The sequence below is a fragment of the Parasteatoda tepidariorum genome, chromosome 9 (genome assembly GCF_043381705.1).
Source record: "Parasteatoda tepidariorum isolate YZ-2023 chromosome 9, CAS_Ptep_4.0, whole genome shotgun sequence".
NCBI lineage: Eukaryota > Metazoa > Arthropoda > Arachnida > Araneae > Theridiidae > Parasteatoda > Parasteatoda tepidariorum.
In genome coordinates this window covers 65,748,605-65,766,803 of record NC_092212.1, presented here as the reverse complement: position 1 = coordinate 65,766,803, position 18,199 = coordinate 65,748,605, and the positions used below count along the sequence as shown (strand labels likewise).

At 28.1% G+C, this 18,199-nt stretch overlaps 1 protein-coding gene across 2 annotated transcripts in view; it reads left to right on the top strand.

The window, feature by feature from the left end:
• LOC107457201 (karyopherin alpha1) overlaps positions 1 to 18,199 on the top strand; it is a 29,929-nt gene that overhangs the window by 771 nt on the left and 10,959 nt on the right. For both annotated transcript variants that reach the window (XM_043052585.2, XM_043052584.2), the window contains exons 2-12: positions 2,704 to 2,820; positions 2,930 to 3,031; positions 4,443 to 4,539; positions 6,393 to 6,484; positions 6,565 to 6,696; positions 8,164 to 8,252; positions 9,058 to 9,157; positions 10,743 to 10,906; positions 12,559 to 12,763; positions 15,210 to 15,337; positions 17,889 to 18,064. In XM_043052585.2, the coding sequence (XP_042908519.1) occupies positions 2,710 to 2,820; positions 2,930 to 3,031; positions 4,443 to 4,539; positions 6,393 to 6,484; positions 6,565 to 6,696; positions 8,164 to 8,252; positions 9,058 to 9,157; positions 10,743 to 10,906; positions 12,559 to 12,763; positions 15,210 to 15,337; positions 17,889 to 18,064 (1,396 nt within the window). In that variant the 5' untranslated portion in view covers positions 2,704 to 2,709. The remainder of the gene's footprint in view (positions 1 to 2,703; positions 2,821 to 2,929; positions 3,032 to 4,442; positions 4,540 to 6,392; positions 6,485 to 6,564; positions 6,697 to 8,163; positions 8,253 to 9,057; positions 9,158 to 10,742; positions 10,907 to 12,558; positions 12,764 to 15,209; positions 15,338 to 17,888; positions 18,065 to 18,199) is intronic.

Genomic DNA, 18,199 nt, shown 5'->3' with positions numbered 1-18,199 from the left:
AAAGAATTCATTAAACTTCAGAAATCTTCTTGCGTATATAATGTTAATTTAATTCATGATTTACTAGTCTTATTTTGAGGAATAACATTCTTTTTCCACCCTGTGAAACTGTTATGTATGGCTATATCCAAATGGAAAAACTCTCAAGATTGGTATACATATTTTCCAAAATTTTCTATAGAAACCTTGTTACCCACAAAGTATCTCTTAATTTTGATGAGAAAAGCAAAGCAGAAGCTCATTCAGTTATATTTTATAACAGGGTTGGGTTTTTGACGTCAAAAAGTGGTTTTTGACATGACAAGGGTATAATACTGGTTTAAACCGTCAAAAACTGAAGTTTGCCAAGAAAATATATAATTTTCAAAGCTACCAACAGTTGCCATGCATTATATTGAAATTTAATTATACTATAGGTAATCAGCAGGTTTTAAAATATTTTTTAATTAAAATTAAGGTAAAATAACAGATTTAAAATCTCAGAAATTTATATTCAAATGCATGTGCAGAAAAATTTTGCACAAAAATTGTTTAAATATTTATATTTAAAAAAATTTTTTTTTTCTTTTTGATACTTAAGAAAATTAAAAGTTTATTACTATGCATTTTTGACATATAAGGAACATATAACTAATATTTATAAGGAACTTACAAGTTATGTTGTATAAATACAAACTTGATACAAGATACAAGTGTATAAAAAATTTTTTTTAATGTTATACCGAATATCTTTATTATCCAGTATGTTAATTTGAATTTAAAAGTAGTTATATTTATGAATAATGATAAATATAATTCATATTGTTTATTATATTTATTTATAATTATTACACTTATCATTTTAAAACAATTTTTATCTCTTAATTTTTTTTTCTCCACTTGTATTAAGAATACAAATAATGCATATCTTGAAAGCAAGAAGTAATTATTCAACAGCTGAATATTTAGATATTCAACAAAACTATATAGTATTCAGCAAAATGAAATTCACAAGTATTTGGATAAACTAAATTTTCAGCATAGTAAATGAATAGGCTGAATATACTGTAAATCGACACTAACTACTCTGTGTATTTAACAGAAAGCACTTAAATTTGTATTGTCTTATGTTAAAAAGATTATTAAGAAGATTTAAAAGAATATTAAAAAGATTTTTCTTTAAAAGATGTCTAATGTACAAAACTGCTAATGTTTATCTTTAAAAATGTCTAATTTTTAGTATAATCTATACTATACACTAAATTTGGTTATAAATAAATTTCTTAATAATATCACTGCAGATTTTCAATAACACATGAAAATGAATACATAATATTACAAAAGATGTGAGCTTTCAAAAGTACAAGATTTTGGTTACTATTCAAAATATAAGTGTTTCTTCAAAATTTTAAATTTATTTTTTCTAGAACATATTTAGAAACACTATCCTTTATAAAAAATAGATAAATTTTATGTATTAATTAAATTTCACATATGAATATAGATTTTCGACATTTTTGACAGTGAGGTTTTTGACGTGACGGTTTAAACCATGGTTTAAACTGTCAAAAATTGTCACATGTCAAAAACATGCCAACCCTGTTTTATAATAATAGATATAAGTGTGTGTTTATATTTTTCATATTTTACTATTTCACTAAAACCTGCAAAGTTATCAACTTTAAGTAGTTCACCCAAGTTTGATCTCTATGATAGAGTACGAGTTTATTTTTTTTTATCTTAGTGAAGTATCAAATTGGTTTACAAATAATTGTTAATCTTTCACAGATTTCATTGAAATACCATCAATAATTATGACAGGAGACATGAAAATTTTATTCATATTCATTTTTAACATGTCAGATTCAAAAGATCAACTCAAAATGAAAAAAATATTCTATCTTAAGTGGAATTATAGGCATCTCAAATGTTTAATGTAGTCGAACCATGATTCATCCATGATTCTTGTAACTTTTGTTTTCCTGTATGTATAGTCTTGTTTTAACAGTTCTATCAAAAACACTTATTCTTATGATACTAATAACAATGGTTTAGATGCTTTTTTCAAATTACAAATTTCCACATCCGTCTTTCATTCTACAGTACAGAACCCGTTATCCGGAAAACCAAAAAACCGAAACAAATAAATTTTCCCGCCATTTCAAAAAAAAAAAAAAAAAAATTTCCCTCCTAAGATTTTAGGATTTTTCTTTCTTTTTTGAAAGATGTTTACCTTACCATTTTGGAAATAATCATTAGTGTATTACTTCATCGTATTTTCTTCTTTTTAAGATTATTTTCAAATATTTTTTTTTTTAGTTGGGTTTAACAATAAAAAAAAAACTGCTTTTTGTAGCGATTCAGAAAACCGGAGGAATCAGTTATCCAGAATAGCGATGGTCCTGATCGTTCCAGATAATCGGTTCCCTACTGTATTAATTTATTTAATTTTAAGTTGGAAAATTGCAGCTCTTCATGCTAATGATGAAAAAAAAATGCGGATTTGTATCAGTTAGGGGGAAATGCCTCAAACACTGTTTTTGATGATTATGTATCAATTGATGATAATGATTTAAAGCAAAGTGATACATTTCTATTTAAATATTTTTTAATACATTTTATTAGTGCTAGCAAAGCCATTTTTATCTCAATGTTAAAATCTCCTGACAATTCAGTAAAAGTCATTTTCAATTTTAAATTAACTTACATTTTTTTATTTTCCAGATCATCATGTCTCAACACAGATATCGTTATAAAAATATTGGTTTGGATGCCCAAGAGCTTCGAAGACGCAGGGAAGAAGAGGGTGTTCAATTAAGGAAGCAAAAGAGAGAGAGTGAGGTACTTTAAATTTAGTTGTAATTAATAACTTTATATTTTTATTCTATAATTAAGTTTTCTATATGATGTTGTCTTTTTATTAGAGATTTATGTAATAATTTCTGTTTAGTTATACAAACGGCGAAACTTAACGAGTACGGACGATAATATACAAGATGGAGAAATTTCAACTTCTATGATGCAAGATGACTGTCCTTCATCTGCACCTCAAGTATATTTCTTTTATTTATTTATTATCTAATTTTTTTTTTAATTTAAATTTTTCTCTACAAGGGTTATGTGATGCTAATAATTGTCACCTTTTCTGCACTGAGACTGCATTTAGGAAGTGTATATTAAAATTTTGTACTTTCTTAGAACTACTTAAATGCATTTATGTGTGAGGATAGCCCCTTCTGTTTTGCTCAGACCATTAACAGGGCTCCCAAAGGGCAGGGAAAACCTGGAATTGTCAGGGAATTTTATTTTGACTATTAAAAGTAGGGAAAGTTGAATTTTTTTTTTTTTTTTTTTTTTTTTTTTTTTTTTTTTACGAAAACCTGGAAAATGACCAGTTTTTGAATTGCCAGTAACAGTAATCAGTTATTGAGATTCGATTTAAATAATTCTAACATTTATTACAATTATGTGTTGTGAAATTCTACATTTTACTAAAACTTTTCCATTTTGCCATCTTCATTTAATGATATTTTTTGCTCACAAAACGTAATATTTGACATTCCAAATGAAAATTAAAAATGTTTTCGAATGGGAAATTGAGAGGCATGGATTTACATTAAAAATTTCCTGAAATACCCGAAAAAGTTTATTTTTTTCTGTCCTGAAACTATGTGGGAACCCTGGATTAATGTAAATTATAAGATGCTAAGTGTCTGATATTAACAGAAATTTATAAAAATTTTCTTCTACTTCGGATTTATTTGAGCTGATTCGAATAAAACACGTAATACTATGTCTGTACTTTTCTTTGAATTAAGAATAAGAATTGAAAATGTGTAAAAACTGTTGGATTTTAAGTCATTTCTTCTTCAATTTTAAATGAATCTTCTGCGTTTTTAAAAACAATGGTTGGCAGGTAGGGTTGTTACTGCTAAGGAGTTTAATAAATGTCTTATCAAATGATGCTTGAAGAAATTGAGATAATAAAATATATTTTCCCCCTTCAAAAAGAATCTGATTCTTATTTATATCACCTATGCACAAGTTTTTTTGCATCTAGTGTGAAACCCCCTTTAAAGCTGATTGCAAGTCTGCTGACCTATTTCTTTGCTGATGCCCATTGACTCTTATATGATGTAAATTAACTCACATATGACGTAGATTCTGCTGGATTTCTTTGGAATTTGTAAATTTTCCTTGGTGAAATGAACCACTGTAAAATCAGTGGATTAAATGGCAATGCACATTATTTGCTGTAATTTTTTCTTTTGGGTTGTAACTTCTGTCTGCAGGTCATACGCCTCCATGGGTAGTTTGCAGGAAATTAATTATAGTAATTGTTTTGTTTTTTTTGAAAACTTCATTCATAGTAGAACTTGTGCTTGATCTTATTTAAAAATCTTTTGAAAATATGCACACATAACTGTTATAAATAAAGAGCTAATTAGAGATTTTATTTAAAGGCTGGAATCACAAGTGAAATAATATCAGCTTTGTATAGTGATGATGTTCAGCAGCAATTGTTTGCAACACAGAAATTCAGAAAACTTCTTTCTAGAGGTAACATAATCTATTAAGATTTATTGCTAAGTATTTTACTAAACATATTTATGATAACCTAACGAGAGTTTGGGATCTATTGAAGTTTTTTTTTTATTATCATTATTTCTTAATGTTCATTGTATTGTAAAACATATGTAAATATTCTATCATTACTATTTTAAATACTTAAACTTGTGTTGATAGCTGCACTACCTAAAATAAACTATTTAAATGATAATTATTGATTGAAATATTGAATTGTTTAAGATGAATTAAATAGATTAAATTTGTGAAACAAAACAATGTTTTAAGTCAATAAAGCCAAGTTAGCAATTAAACATTCCTCTTGTTTCAAATTTTATGAACTATGTGAAGCACCTATAATTAATTGCAATTCTATGTTGCGTCTTTTTTTAAAAATCTGGAATTTTTTAGTTAATACTTAATTGTTTTTTTCCCCCCTCAATATTTTGGACTATGGTTAAACTCTTATAACGAAAACCTGGCTTTAACGAAGAAATCAGAAATACTTAGTCAGAGCAATACTGGCTTTTAACGAGCAATTTACTGTTGTAATGAGCAATGTTTTTGTGATTCAACAAGAGTCTATCCAGGCCGAATTTAATACCGTTTAGCGGTACCTTCACAAATTCAACTTTAGGAAAAACGGTAGTTTCACAAATTCAATTTTAGGAAAAACGGTAGTTTCACAAAATACTTTTTCTTAAAATTTTATTTTTGTATCCCTTAAGAAACGATAAATCCATGTTTTTGTGTTGATTTTTAAATAAAATTTTTAATTTTTCGCAAATTATGTCTAAATTTTCACAAAATAGGTACCTCTCAGAAAAACCTAGACAGACCGCTGTTCAATTTTTACTCTCCTTGACCGCACCAGCCCAACTAATCCTTTTTTTTAGAAAAATTTATTCAACTTTCCTAAGCCAATTAAAAGCTATTCATATGTCCTAAATCAAACAGACATACAAAGGTGGTCTTTGTGCGTGTATGGAAACTTTCCAATATGACCTTGGTGAGAGAGGGTGGTTTTCTGATTGGTAGGGAGCTTACTCTACTCAAAAATGGCAGGGTAGGTTTGAATTCTTTAATTTGAAAGCCGAAACAAAAAATCCTATCAGCTGATGAAAAGGTAAAGATTTTACGGGAGTTAGTTAATGAGCTTTTATGTTCTTGTTTTTTTTTCACGAACCAGTTTTTTATGAGCATTCAGTCATAAAAAGTAAATTTTGTGGTCCCTTTGTTCTCGTTAACAACAAGTTTGGTATTAGCCTTCCAAACTAATTTTTTGTATTTGAGTTCAAATAAATAAGCTTTAAAGTTTGTTTGTTGACCATAGAAAATAAAGATTATGCCTTGCCTTTATTAAAGTTTTTGCAATCTTCTAGTTAGTCAAACTTATAATTCTCAAGCAATCGTTTAAACTGTAGGTACCATAGCCTTTGCACTCTTGGTGTTTTATTTTTGTTAAACGGAAAGTTTTCCAAAATAAATCATAGATTGTGTGTTGCAACTGTACACAACATTCCTCCATTCTAAATACGATCAAAAACTGACTCTTGGTATCTTTATCAACTGAAATCATATTTGCATTGTTAAATAACGCTAAAATAAGAACATTCCTTGAGTAAACTAGATTTCTTTTTTCAAAGAGGGTGGAACTTTCTTCTACTGAGTTCATCAATTATTTATTATTAGCATTATTGCACACGAAATTTGTATCTAATTATAATGAGTAATGAATGAAGTTTATTTTTTTTTATATTAAATATTTTGAATTTTGTGTGTCATGTTGTATTTGTGAAATGACTTATATTTATTTATTCATTATTTAAATGATTAATTTTATTCAGAGCCAAATCCTCCAATTGATGAAGTCATTCAGACAGGAATTGTTCCCCGTTTTGTGGAGTTCTTGAAACATAATGAAAATTCTACTCTTCAAGTAAGTGAAGGATTGGAAATTTTATTTTTAACTTTCATATTTTGTTGAAAATTTCGTAACAAAAACTTTTTATTTTTCAGTTTGAAGCTGCTTGGGCATTAACAAATATAGCATCTGGTACTTCTCTACAAACCAAAATTGTTATAGAAGCAGAAGCTGTACCTGTATTTATACAATTACTTGACTCTGAGTATGATGATGTTCAAGAACAAGTAATTATTTATTTTATATATATATATTTTTTTTAAAGTTTTCCCCATTGTTTTTTAATGCCTGACATATGTTCTTGGTAGCATTACCATGAATTATAGTGTAGCTGTAAGCACATTCATTGCAAAATTATGTAGTGTGGTTTATTATTGTTTCTTCTCTTCTGATAAGAGGTATAATTTTTTTAGTATTTTTAAGTGAGTGATTTAGAGGTGAAAATATTTAGTGCAAACCAGTCAATATCTTTATGCCTGCAACACCTTGTTATTTTGGTACTTGGTTTTATTGATTTTTTCAGATTTTGTCGTATATCTGATAATTATGTTGAAATTTTCTTCGGATGATGGAAAAGTGTGTGTAATTAAGGAAATAATTTTTGCTGATGTTCTCTGCCCCTAAAATAAATTTTATTACCATATATTTCCTAGTATGAGCTGAGAATTTGTGAAAAATTTTTGTCATCGTTTTAAGTAAGCTTATAATCAATTCGACTAACCAAGAAAAAGTCCAGTAAATATCACCAATAGAAAACTTCTCCTTTAATGAAACATTAGTGATAGTCAGTAAAAAAGCGAAATGTACCTATGAACATAAAAGTTGGAAATGAAATTTGTAAATATAAAAATGAAAGGAAAAACATTGTAAAGGAAAAACATGGTAAAAAAAGCAATTTGAAAAGAAACTAGTACAAACCTGTCGAGTTTCCTGTTTTTTAAACTAAGACTCCCATATTTTACGACTATTGTTTAACCGTATTTTCTTGTTTCTCCATATTTTTTGAAGAAATTTCAAGAAAATTTTTTTTTTAGTGATGGATATCTGCTAATGGCAAAGATACTTCTCTTATTCCTCAACAAATGGCACTATTGCCAGTGCTGTAGTTTCAAATCAGGTGTAGTGAAAGTGCCGCTATGAGTTGTTTATTCAGTGAATTGTTCTTTTTCCGATAAAAAACTTCATTATTTACCTATGGGAATATGGCAATAACTTTGTCTGCATTGTATTTTTACTGATTTTCAAAACATAAATGTATTTCTGTTTTCAGAATCATTTATTGTGGGTTTCTATTAGACAATTAGAAAATGAATTGTGTGTGTTTATATATATATATATATATATATATAAATATAAAAACAGTTCAAAAATATGGCAGATGTTATATTAGGTATCTTATGCATTCTGCTTAGCAATGCATTGCTCCAAAGAATTTTCTCCAAGATAAAAAATTCGATCTGAATTTCGCTCACCACTTTCGGATGAAAAGCTTAAAAGCTTGCTTTTGATTAAAAGTAATTCTGTGGTAACTGTTATGAACAGAACTTGATACAACTTCTGTAACAAAAAATTTTATAGAATTTCCCCTTATAAGAAACACAGCTATAAGAAAAAAAAATTTTAATAATAAATTGCTTGAAAAGTTGTGTTGTAAAAATAAATGCAAAAAATTTATTGCATTAATATTTTTCTAGGCCGTATGGGCTCTGGGCAACATAGCTGGTGACAGTCCTGAATGTAGAGATTATGTGCTTGAACAAGGGATTTTGATGCCTCTTCTGCAGTAAGATCTTTTTTTTTTTTTAATGAAGGGAATTGTTTTGAATTTTAAATAATATTAATATTTGTGCTGCAACAGCTATTCTTTAGACGATTGGATAATATGCAATTCCTGTTTTTTCATATAATGGTAGTTATATAGTGTTATGATCTTTTTGTAAACCAGGATTGTTAAGTTTGCTATTAAGTTGAAATGGTGTTAAAAAAAAAAAAATGTTTAAACTTTTTCTCAACTGAGATTTTGTAATATTTTGTTTGTTTAGAGTAAATAAATGAATGAAAGAAAAATAATGTTAGGAATATATTCTGTTCAATCCATTAGTTAACTCCAGCAAATTCTTTAGTAATAGTTTGAACAAGTTTTATCATAACTCAGATAAAATTTTCAAAAAGTGATTAACTGTCAAAAATGATCAACAAATATAATTTTTTTTAAATATTAGTTCTATTATTTGCTTTATATTTATCAGCATGCATTTGCTTTGCTGCTACAATTTAACACTGAAGGTGTTCAGACTAATTCTTTATGTTCATATTAAAAGTTTCATTATTTATTATTCTCATCTGAAAATAAGTTTGGGTACTTTTTGGTTATTCGGGCACAAGTGAAAAGTCACCAAAACCTTTGCCCTTGTTTTTTTAAAACACTGAACTAAATGAACATTAACAAGAAATAAAGTAAAATAAAAAGTTTTTTTGAGAAAATAGTTGAATTTCCTTGTGCCTGGCTAACTAGAAAATACAGAAGTTTTAATCTGCCAAATTGTTAAAATCATCCAAGTATTTATATCTCATTTCGCCCTTTTTAGGTTACTAAGCAAATCAATAAGAATGTCTATGACCAGGAATGCTGTATGGACTCTATCTAACCTCTGTAGAGGAAAAAATCCACCTCCTAAATTTGAACAGGTATAAAAATTCAAGAATATGTTACAGGAGTTATTTTATGGCTCTCATCTTTGTAATTAGTGCTCACAAGAGCTATTTCATTGTTTTTATCATTATTTATCTTTAAAATATTCAAGATTTTTTCAGTAAAAGCTTGATGTATTTCAGTGTGGCGTAATAAATTAAAATCCACTTTTGAGAAATCCACTTTTGCAACAAAGTTGCAAATCATCATCAGTATTCTTTTATCAAAGATACTAAAATTGTATTTTTATGACAAGCTAAAATTTGCTAACCTTTCCTTCTTGCAATTTTAAGTGTAATACTCTCCCTCCTCCCTATTTAAGAGTGCAAAACAAGTTAAATGGAAGACATTTTTTTAATTTCTGGATATCAATGCCGAAAGGTGATCACAAACATTTCACATTTCCTCTTTTGTAGAAAATTGCACTCACGTCTTTTTTTACTGATAATTAAACATTAAATATGCATATTTTCGTATAACAAGAAGCTCACTATATTGACAGTTCCATCTACTATTGTGAATTGTCATTAATAGAGTTATATTGTATAATTTATAAGGCTGACCTAATTTAAGAGTGTTAGATGGCTTAGAAAGAAATGTACTGGTACTGTGGTCTAAACTGGAGTACACTTACTAATAAAAAACTAGTCTGGAAAAAACTTCTTGAAGGCCAGGACTCATCCTGAGCTGTCATGCCAATAAAGAAGAAAGAAAGTAACTTACTTTAAATTTGAAGACTTTTTAAAAATATATGGCCTTGAATTTTAGTGAGAAAAGTCAGACTTATGTTTAATTTAACCTGAACTAATCTTATGTATGTTTTTGTCTATACTTTTTTTTTTTATTTCCAATGGCAGGCCAATTTAAAAGAACAAAAAGGATAAAATAACAAGAAAAACAAGGCAAAAAGAGATAAATAGAATTGAATGCATAGTAACATGCTTAGTCCATACTGACCCTAGCTTCCCAGTAGCGTCCACACACAGTAGTGGAGATGAGCGCAGGACAGACGGAAATATGGAGCAAGTCCATGTCCTTCCCAAGGCGACAGAGCTTGCATTTAGGAGAGTCAAAAATGTTTATACTAAAAAGGTGTTTGGCCAGACAGTCATGGCCCGTTACAAGTCTAAAGAGAGCGCCTTAAACCTGAGCTGTTTTGGGATATTTAAAATATGGTTGAGCCAGGTTTTGTGTATATTGCTTTTACCGAAATTTGTCTCTATACTTGTGTTGTCCTTTCCTTCTCTCTTCATTTTTGTCAATAACATAATAACTACTAAGTATTCACTAACATCATTTTAATTAATCACTTTAATCCATTTGACCAGGTACTCGTTTGAATTATTTTCTAGTTTCCAAAGAATATATTTAGAGGAGCAGAAAATTATATAAATCATATTTACTGATAAATGGAGTTTTTTAGTGGTCATTTAAAATTTAATTTATTAACAATATAAATTGAAATATTTTTAATGTCTAATTATGTTGATGGAGACAATATTTTTTATTAAGGATCAAAGCAGTACAATTTCTAAATTGAAGCTTGAAAATGTAGTTTACCTATGAGTGTTTTTATTTCAGATATCACCTTCCTTGCCAGTTCTATCAAGGTTACTCTTCCACTGTGATGCTGATGTCTTATCTGATGCTTGTTGGGCTCTGTCTTACATCTCTGACGGTCCTAATGAGAAAATTCAAGCTGTGATTGATGCTGGTGTTTGCCGAAGATTAGTTGAATTACTCATGTAAGATCCTTAGTTTAATTTAGTCTCTATTTTCAGTAGTCTTAAATTCAGTTATAATCTCTTTCTTCCCTAGTTGTGCTATTTATAAGTTTTTTCTCTCAATTAAATATTCTATTCAAAAGTATATTCTTAATAGAGTGAACATTAATTAATTGTTCATGTTTATTGAACATATATAAAAGCTGTGTTTTTGTTAAGTGTGTTGAACAGTTGAAAGTTTTGTCGCAATGAGAATGGTAACTATATATTTTGAAAGTAAGTTGCTTTTACTTGAACTTTACTTATTTTATTTTTTTAGTGATATCTACTTGCAAATCAAAATATCTACGGGTTATTTTCTCAAACTTGTCCTTCAACAATATTTCTCATTAAAATATTCTTTTGCTATTTAATAGTATGTTTTCCTTAAAATACTCACAAGGAGGAAAAACAATATTTTGTATTAACCCCTTGTCCCTAAATGGCCCCATGTCTTCTAAATGGTATGTCAGAAATGTGAATAACACACATTTCTGAACTTTTTAAGTAATTTACTGTATTATGAAAGCATTGCAGAGATACATGTATACATATTCTGATAGTATAAATTGTCTACTTGAATATTTAGAATCAATATTCTTAAAATAATTTGTTCTATGCTTAAATTTGTATTTGTCTTCAACTTTCTTGAAAATTACTGTCACAACTATGAAACGTCTTAAAACAATTTTTATTAATTTTCTTCAGTTTAAAGATTGTGAAAAAAATATAATTTGAAGCTTACAAAGAACAGTCTTGTATACAGAACAGTGAAGCTCTGTTGCAGTACCATTTCTTTTAGAGTCTTAATTTCACCTCAAAAATCTGTGTGATTTTATCGAATATAATTTCTGCCCCCTAATTTTTTTTTTTAGAAATTATAAGCAGGTAAAAAAAGTTTTTTTTGTATGAAATACAATAACTCTTTAAAAAAATAGGGATAGATTTTATAGAAAAGTTTTCATATATTTTGCAAAAACTATTTTTTTTTTTGTAATAAAATTTTTCTACATTTGTTTTTAAAGCATTTAAGTGTGGGGACAGTTATGAAATTTTTTTTAGCAATTGCAATTTAAAACTGTCCCTAAATTTTTATTTATAAAGTTTCTTTGTTGCTGGTCATTGATTTGTAAATTTTTGATTTTAAATGTATGGTCTTAATAAGGAAATCACCAACATAAAGTTAATTCTGGGATGAATTTTCCTAAACATTTGAGAAAATCATCCATAAACTATAATTTTTTTTTTTTTTTTTATGTTGGTGTGTTTATGCTCTTTTTCTACTGTTACCTTTATTGATTTTGCAACCTATTATAGTTAATATTTAGCAAATTTTTTATAATGAGTTTAATTTTTCATTGTCCGTAGCATCAGAAACTTTTCTAATTTAAGAAAGACGTTCAGATTTCGCCCTCTTTTTTGTTCATATTATTATATTTCTTATACAAAATCTATCAATGCTTATTTAAAAAAAATTTACCACTGTTTCATACTTATCAGCTCTTCTGTATTCAACTTCCACTGTTTTTTTTTGTTATTAAAACTCTTCCTGGATTTAAGGAAGATATCAAACTTAATTTTATTTCCAATTCTTTTCATAAATTGCTTACACATTTATTTTTGTTTAAATTTAGGCATAACAATCAAAGTGTAGTTTCTGCAGCTCTGAGAGCGGTTGGAAATATTGTAACAGGAGATGACATACAAACTCAAGTCATACTGAATTGCAACGCTCTGCCGTATTTGCTGCAACTTTTATCATCTCCTAAAGAAAATATCAGAAAAGAAGCTTGTTGGACGATATCTAACATCACTGCTGGTAATAGACAGCAGATACAGGTAAATTTTGTATTTCAGGATATGTTATGTACAAAGTGCTACACATCCTTTTCTTTTCACCTAATGATCAAATTTCTACAAATTGTGTATGAATTCTAATGGTTTTAATAAGTTAAACACTAGGTATTTAAGGCAAAGGAAAGTAAAGGTTAACAAATTAAATACGAAAATAAACTTCTCGTAAGCCTTCTTTGAACTTATTTTGCCATGTCTTAGAACTATTTGAGGGAACAAACCATTTTGGCACTTATTAAAGTAGTTTATCTGAAGTTAATTACAAGTAAGTGGAAGTTTCTTATGTATCATTTAGTTAAATGATGAAACAAAAATATTTGAATTGTAAGGTGTACAAATCTTTACTTAATGAACTTTATTATTTTAAAAAATGATACAATCCTCTTAAATTTGGAGAGAGAAATTAAATAGTTCTTTAAAAAATTATTACATAATTAAGTACATTATTTCATACCTGCCAAGTATCCTGTTTTTAACGAAGACTCCTGTATTTTACGACTATTTCCTGTTTACCACTATATTCTCAAATTTCTCCGTATTTATTTAAGAAGTGTAAGAAAAATATATTAATAATTTGGTAATAAAATATCCACTTATGGCAAAAACTACTTCTTATTCCTCAATAGATGATGCTATTGCCAGTACTGCAGTATGTTGAGTGTTAATGGTTTTAGTAATTATAAATAATGGTTTAAAAATCTTTAGATTAAGGTTTTTATGCTTATTTTTTACTTCGCAAAATTTAAGTGCTTATATTATTTCCAATTTTGAATTTCTCTTATTGATTTGCGTGATAATGCATGATTTACCAAAATTACTCGTAGCCTAAAAATTTCACTTATAAAATCTTCGTTATTTTATTTCTTCAATGTTGGCAAGTATGTTATTTATTTATTTTTGGAAAAAAATTTCTTTTAATTTCGAAAATAGTTGATCGACTTGACGATGCTTTTGACTCTAGTGTTTCTCATAACTTTGGGGTCCAGTGAAAGGATTACAGGGGATCTGATAATTCAAAATAAAATTACTGATTTCAAAAATAAAGAATTACTGTCTCAAAGAATTAATTCTGAACAATTATAAAAAAAATTTCTAAAATTCATTTTAACAAGCGCATACACCAAGAACAAATTTCTAATATTAAATATTTGTTCTTCACATAAAATACTTACCGTATATTCCGGCGCATAACGCGCCCCAGCGTATAACGCGCACCCGTAATTTCTAATACCTTTTTTTACATTTTAAGATATACTCTTCGTATAACACGCATGAAAATTTGGATTGTACATGTGCAATATCTCGTCTAGTATCTATAGAAAACCAGAAAGACCTTCAGTGTGGGACATGTTTAGGTCCCACCTTACAGATAATGCAAAAAAAAATTTTGAAAGAATGTAACACCGATGTGGCAGTTATTACGGGCAGATTGACACCATTAGTTCAGCCATTGGACTTCTGCTCTTAAAGCCAATTTAAAAAAACAGTGGAACACTTGGATGTTGGAGGGCGAGAAAACCTTTACGAAAGGAGGACATATGCGTCATGCAAGTTTGGAAACAGTGTGCGAATGGATATTAAAAGCATGGGATGAAATTAAGCCTGAGATGGTTAGAAAATCATTCAAAAAATGCAGCATTTCAAATAATCTGGACGGATCAGAAGATGACTGTTTATTCATGGATGAGGGTAACACAGATGATGAAGACGAAACAGATTGTGATGACGTGCCTGAAGAAATAACGGAAGACGAATATAATGAACTATTTATATAATAACGAAAATCAATAAAGTATATAGGTTTGTTATTTCTTTAAAATAAAAGTATTTTTCTATATTTAAATTTTTTTAGTTTATAATTTTTTATATTCGGCGTATACCGCGCACCCGTAAATTCCAATGTTATTTTTTGCATTAAAAGTGCGCGTTATACGCCGGAATATACGGTAGTAATTTTTTATTTATTTTTTTATTATGTTTTTTTAGTAGTATATTTACACCTGTTAATTCATATTTTTTTACTAATAATTGTATCAATAATTAAGGTGAAATTTTTTTTTTTTAAGTAACTGTTAAATGGTTTAACCTTAAATAACTAAACACGTGTCATAGTCTTTTGGCACTTATGTATGACGCTTATGTAAAGATAGCAAACAACATCTGTTAAGATTGTAATCATTAAATTTTGTTAATTATCTATATGTTTGTAAAAATTTAAAGTATTTATCTTAGTTACATTAGATATTTCTCTTATACTGCACTAATTAATTTCATATAAATAGTAGAAATATGCAAAAAGCTCATTTTTGATTCCTTTATTAGTAGATTTATTCACTAAAAAGTAGCACTGACTAATTTAGTTATCTTGGATTAAATTACTTGTTATTCATGGTTATACCATGTCATACTGAGTATGTCCCCTCTTTTTTAGGCAATTATTGATGCAAACATCTTCCCAGTTTTAATTGAAATCTTAAGTAAAGCAGAATTCAAAACAAGAAAAGAAGCTGCATGGGCAATAGCTAATGCCACATCTGGAGGATCACCAGAACAAGTGAGGTAAGAGCACATGCAAATTGTGTATCGCTCGTGTGCACATTCTACCACTACAAAGTTACAATTCACTGGTATATAAGACGTGTTAACTTGATTCTACGGTGGGGTACCTTTTCATAGATGACGGTTGACATTGTCGAAAGCTACTATACCCACATTGGTGATCCGGGCGAGATGTGAACGCGCCTACCTTGGCAGTAACTCCCACTTCGATCTGGTAAAGTCCAGGGCAGATTGTGCTCTGGAAAAAGTCCGGATTTTCGGACTATTCGCTAACAGTGATTCGCAAGTTTCCGGAGATCAAACAGAACAGAAGTTTCCGGAAATCAAATTTTCAAAGGTGGAACTTAAAAATACAGTTTATTTTATTTGTTTGTAAGGGAGAGCCAGAGCTTGTTGTTTATTATTCCAAATTCATAATGCGAATATTTAATCATTGCTGCATAAGCTTATATTCATGATTAATATTCATTTTTTATCAGTAAATAGTTGTTATAATCACAAACTCGAGAAAGAAAGACATATTTGTGAATTTTAATTACTTCTCCAGGTCATCATAGGTATGTGTAAATGGTATAGGTATGTGTAAAAATTTAAAAATATTTTAAGTAAACTAAGAAATATTGAGAAAAAGGAAAAAAAACCTTGCTTAAATTTTTTTCTAACTTTTCAATTTAAACTCTTTTTTTTTTAACTCAAGAAATTTTCCTAGAATTTTGACTTGGGCTCACAATTACCCCTGAACGCCTACTTCGATGGATGGTCACATTGAACAGTTGACTTGCTACTTGTGTTGTCATTGTCAATAACGACTCACTCCCCACAAACTGCTTAACTGGTTGACATAATAGTTTTTTAGTTATGTTTTTTTTTCCACAAAACTGACTGATTGCTTTATTAAGGTAATAGGGGAAAAAAAAGATATAATAGTGTATTATGCAGCAATGATTAAATATTCTCATTATGAATTTGAAATAATAAACAACTACAAGTCCTAAATGTGTGCATGCTATATGAAGGTAAACTGTTGAATTATTGTTTAACTGGCTGGCTGAATAGTTTTTTAAGTATTTATTTTCGCGAAACTGACTGATAGCTTTTTTAAAGTAATTGGGGCATGTGGAGAAAAAGATGATGTAATATTGAATTATGCAGCAATGATTAAATATTTTCATTATGAATTTGAAATTATAAAAAATTGCTAATTCTTTTACAGTTTACTTTTGTTCAAGCTGATAAAAATATCTGTCAATCATTATTTTTATTAAACATAAATATAAATTTGACATGTATGTTGCCTTTTTGTGCGTAATGTCTATTAAAAATTACTTTTGAATTTTTTTCCATTTACTCTTATTTTTTCAATTCATTTTGTCAAATTCAGTTTTAAAGATAATTGAAATCATAAGTAAAAAGTAATTTTAAGGTGCAATAAATAAGGCCTATAACCTAGTAACAATTATAATAAAAAAATAAACCACTTTTGATTTGATTTAAATTGACTTTATTATAAAGCCTGCCTGATTTTGGCTTTAATTTTTTGTACATTTTTTTTATCAACATTGATTTTAAGTAATGTAATATTGTATTTTTTAAGTTGTTTTTATTTATTATGCTATGACCAATTTTGACTCTTCTTTTCTAATGTTAAGCTAATGTCTTTTGATCTTCACCACATTTTATAAGTATACAAACACATTGCATAATTGTTTAAATCAAAAGAATATAAATTGTGAATTAACTTGAGAAAAAATTCTTTTTCAAATCTGATTGCGTCAAAAATTTCATTTTAAGACTGTTGTTGTAAATTGATTGATTTCTGAGGAAAATGTTGCATATGAGCATTGTATCCTGTTATTGTAGTGAGGTTATTATCTAGAATGGTCTTATGAAATCACATGGTAAACCAGTGCAACAATTGCAATAAAAAAACATAAGTAAATAAACCGTGTCAATAAGTAATTATTTAAAGTATCGAGATTTTGAAAACCAAATGAAAATTAGTATTTTGTTAATTGTTAAAAAATGAATGGATTTATGGTGAAATCTGCAGTCAAAAGCAAGTAAAAAAGTGATTACTCAAATTCGCGGATCGTAACATCATATTAAAAATATTGGTTTTTTTAATAACCATGCTGAATTCCAAAGCAATTACCCCAGAAAAAGCGATCAGGCAATAATTCAGTTTTGCAATAAAATCTGTGCAAATTGAGTGCATCAAAAATTCATGGCTTAAAAGTCAGATCAAAATTTTCGAAATTTTTTTTTTTTTATTTAAAAAAAATATTGTGCTTCGAAACTTCTTCAGGCCACACATCTACAGTCAGTGGGCCACAGTTTGAACACCCCAGGAACCGATTGATTTGTTTTTACTGGGTTATATGTTTTTTTTTTTTTTTTTTTNTTTTTTTTTTTTTTTTTTTTTTTTTTTTTTTTTTAAGAATGTGTTCTATTTAAACGATAGAATTTCTTGTATAAGCGGGGCAATAATTTAGTATAAGTATTTTTGTTCCTGATTGACAAACATCATAATTATGCTTTTTTACTTTTTCAGATACTTAGTTGAACAGCAATGTATACCACCTTTATGTGAATTGTTGACAGTGTTAGATACAAAGATTATCCAGGTTGCACTAAATGGCCTTGAAAATATATTGAGGTTGGGAGAACAAGATGCAAAAGCACAGGGCACTGTCAACCCTTATGCAGTGATGATTGAAGGGTGCTATGGTAAAATATATTCTTTGTGAATTACTTTATATTGTTTGTGAATTTTATTTTTAAAACCCTTATTGAATCTGTGTTATTTCAAATTTATTTGCTTTATAATTTGAATTAAACTAATAAGTGTTTTAACCACTTAGA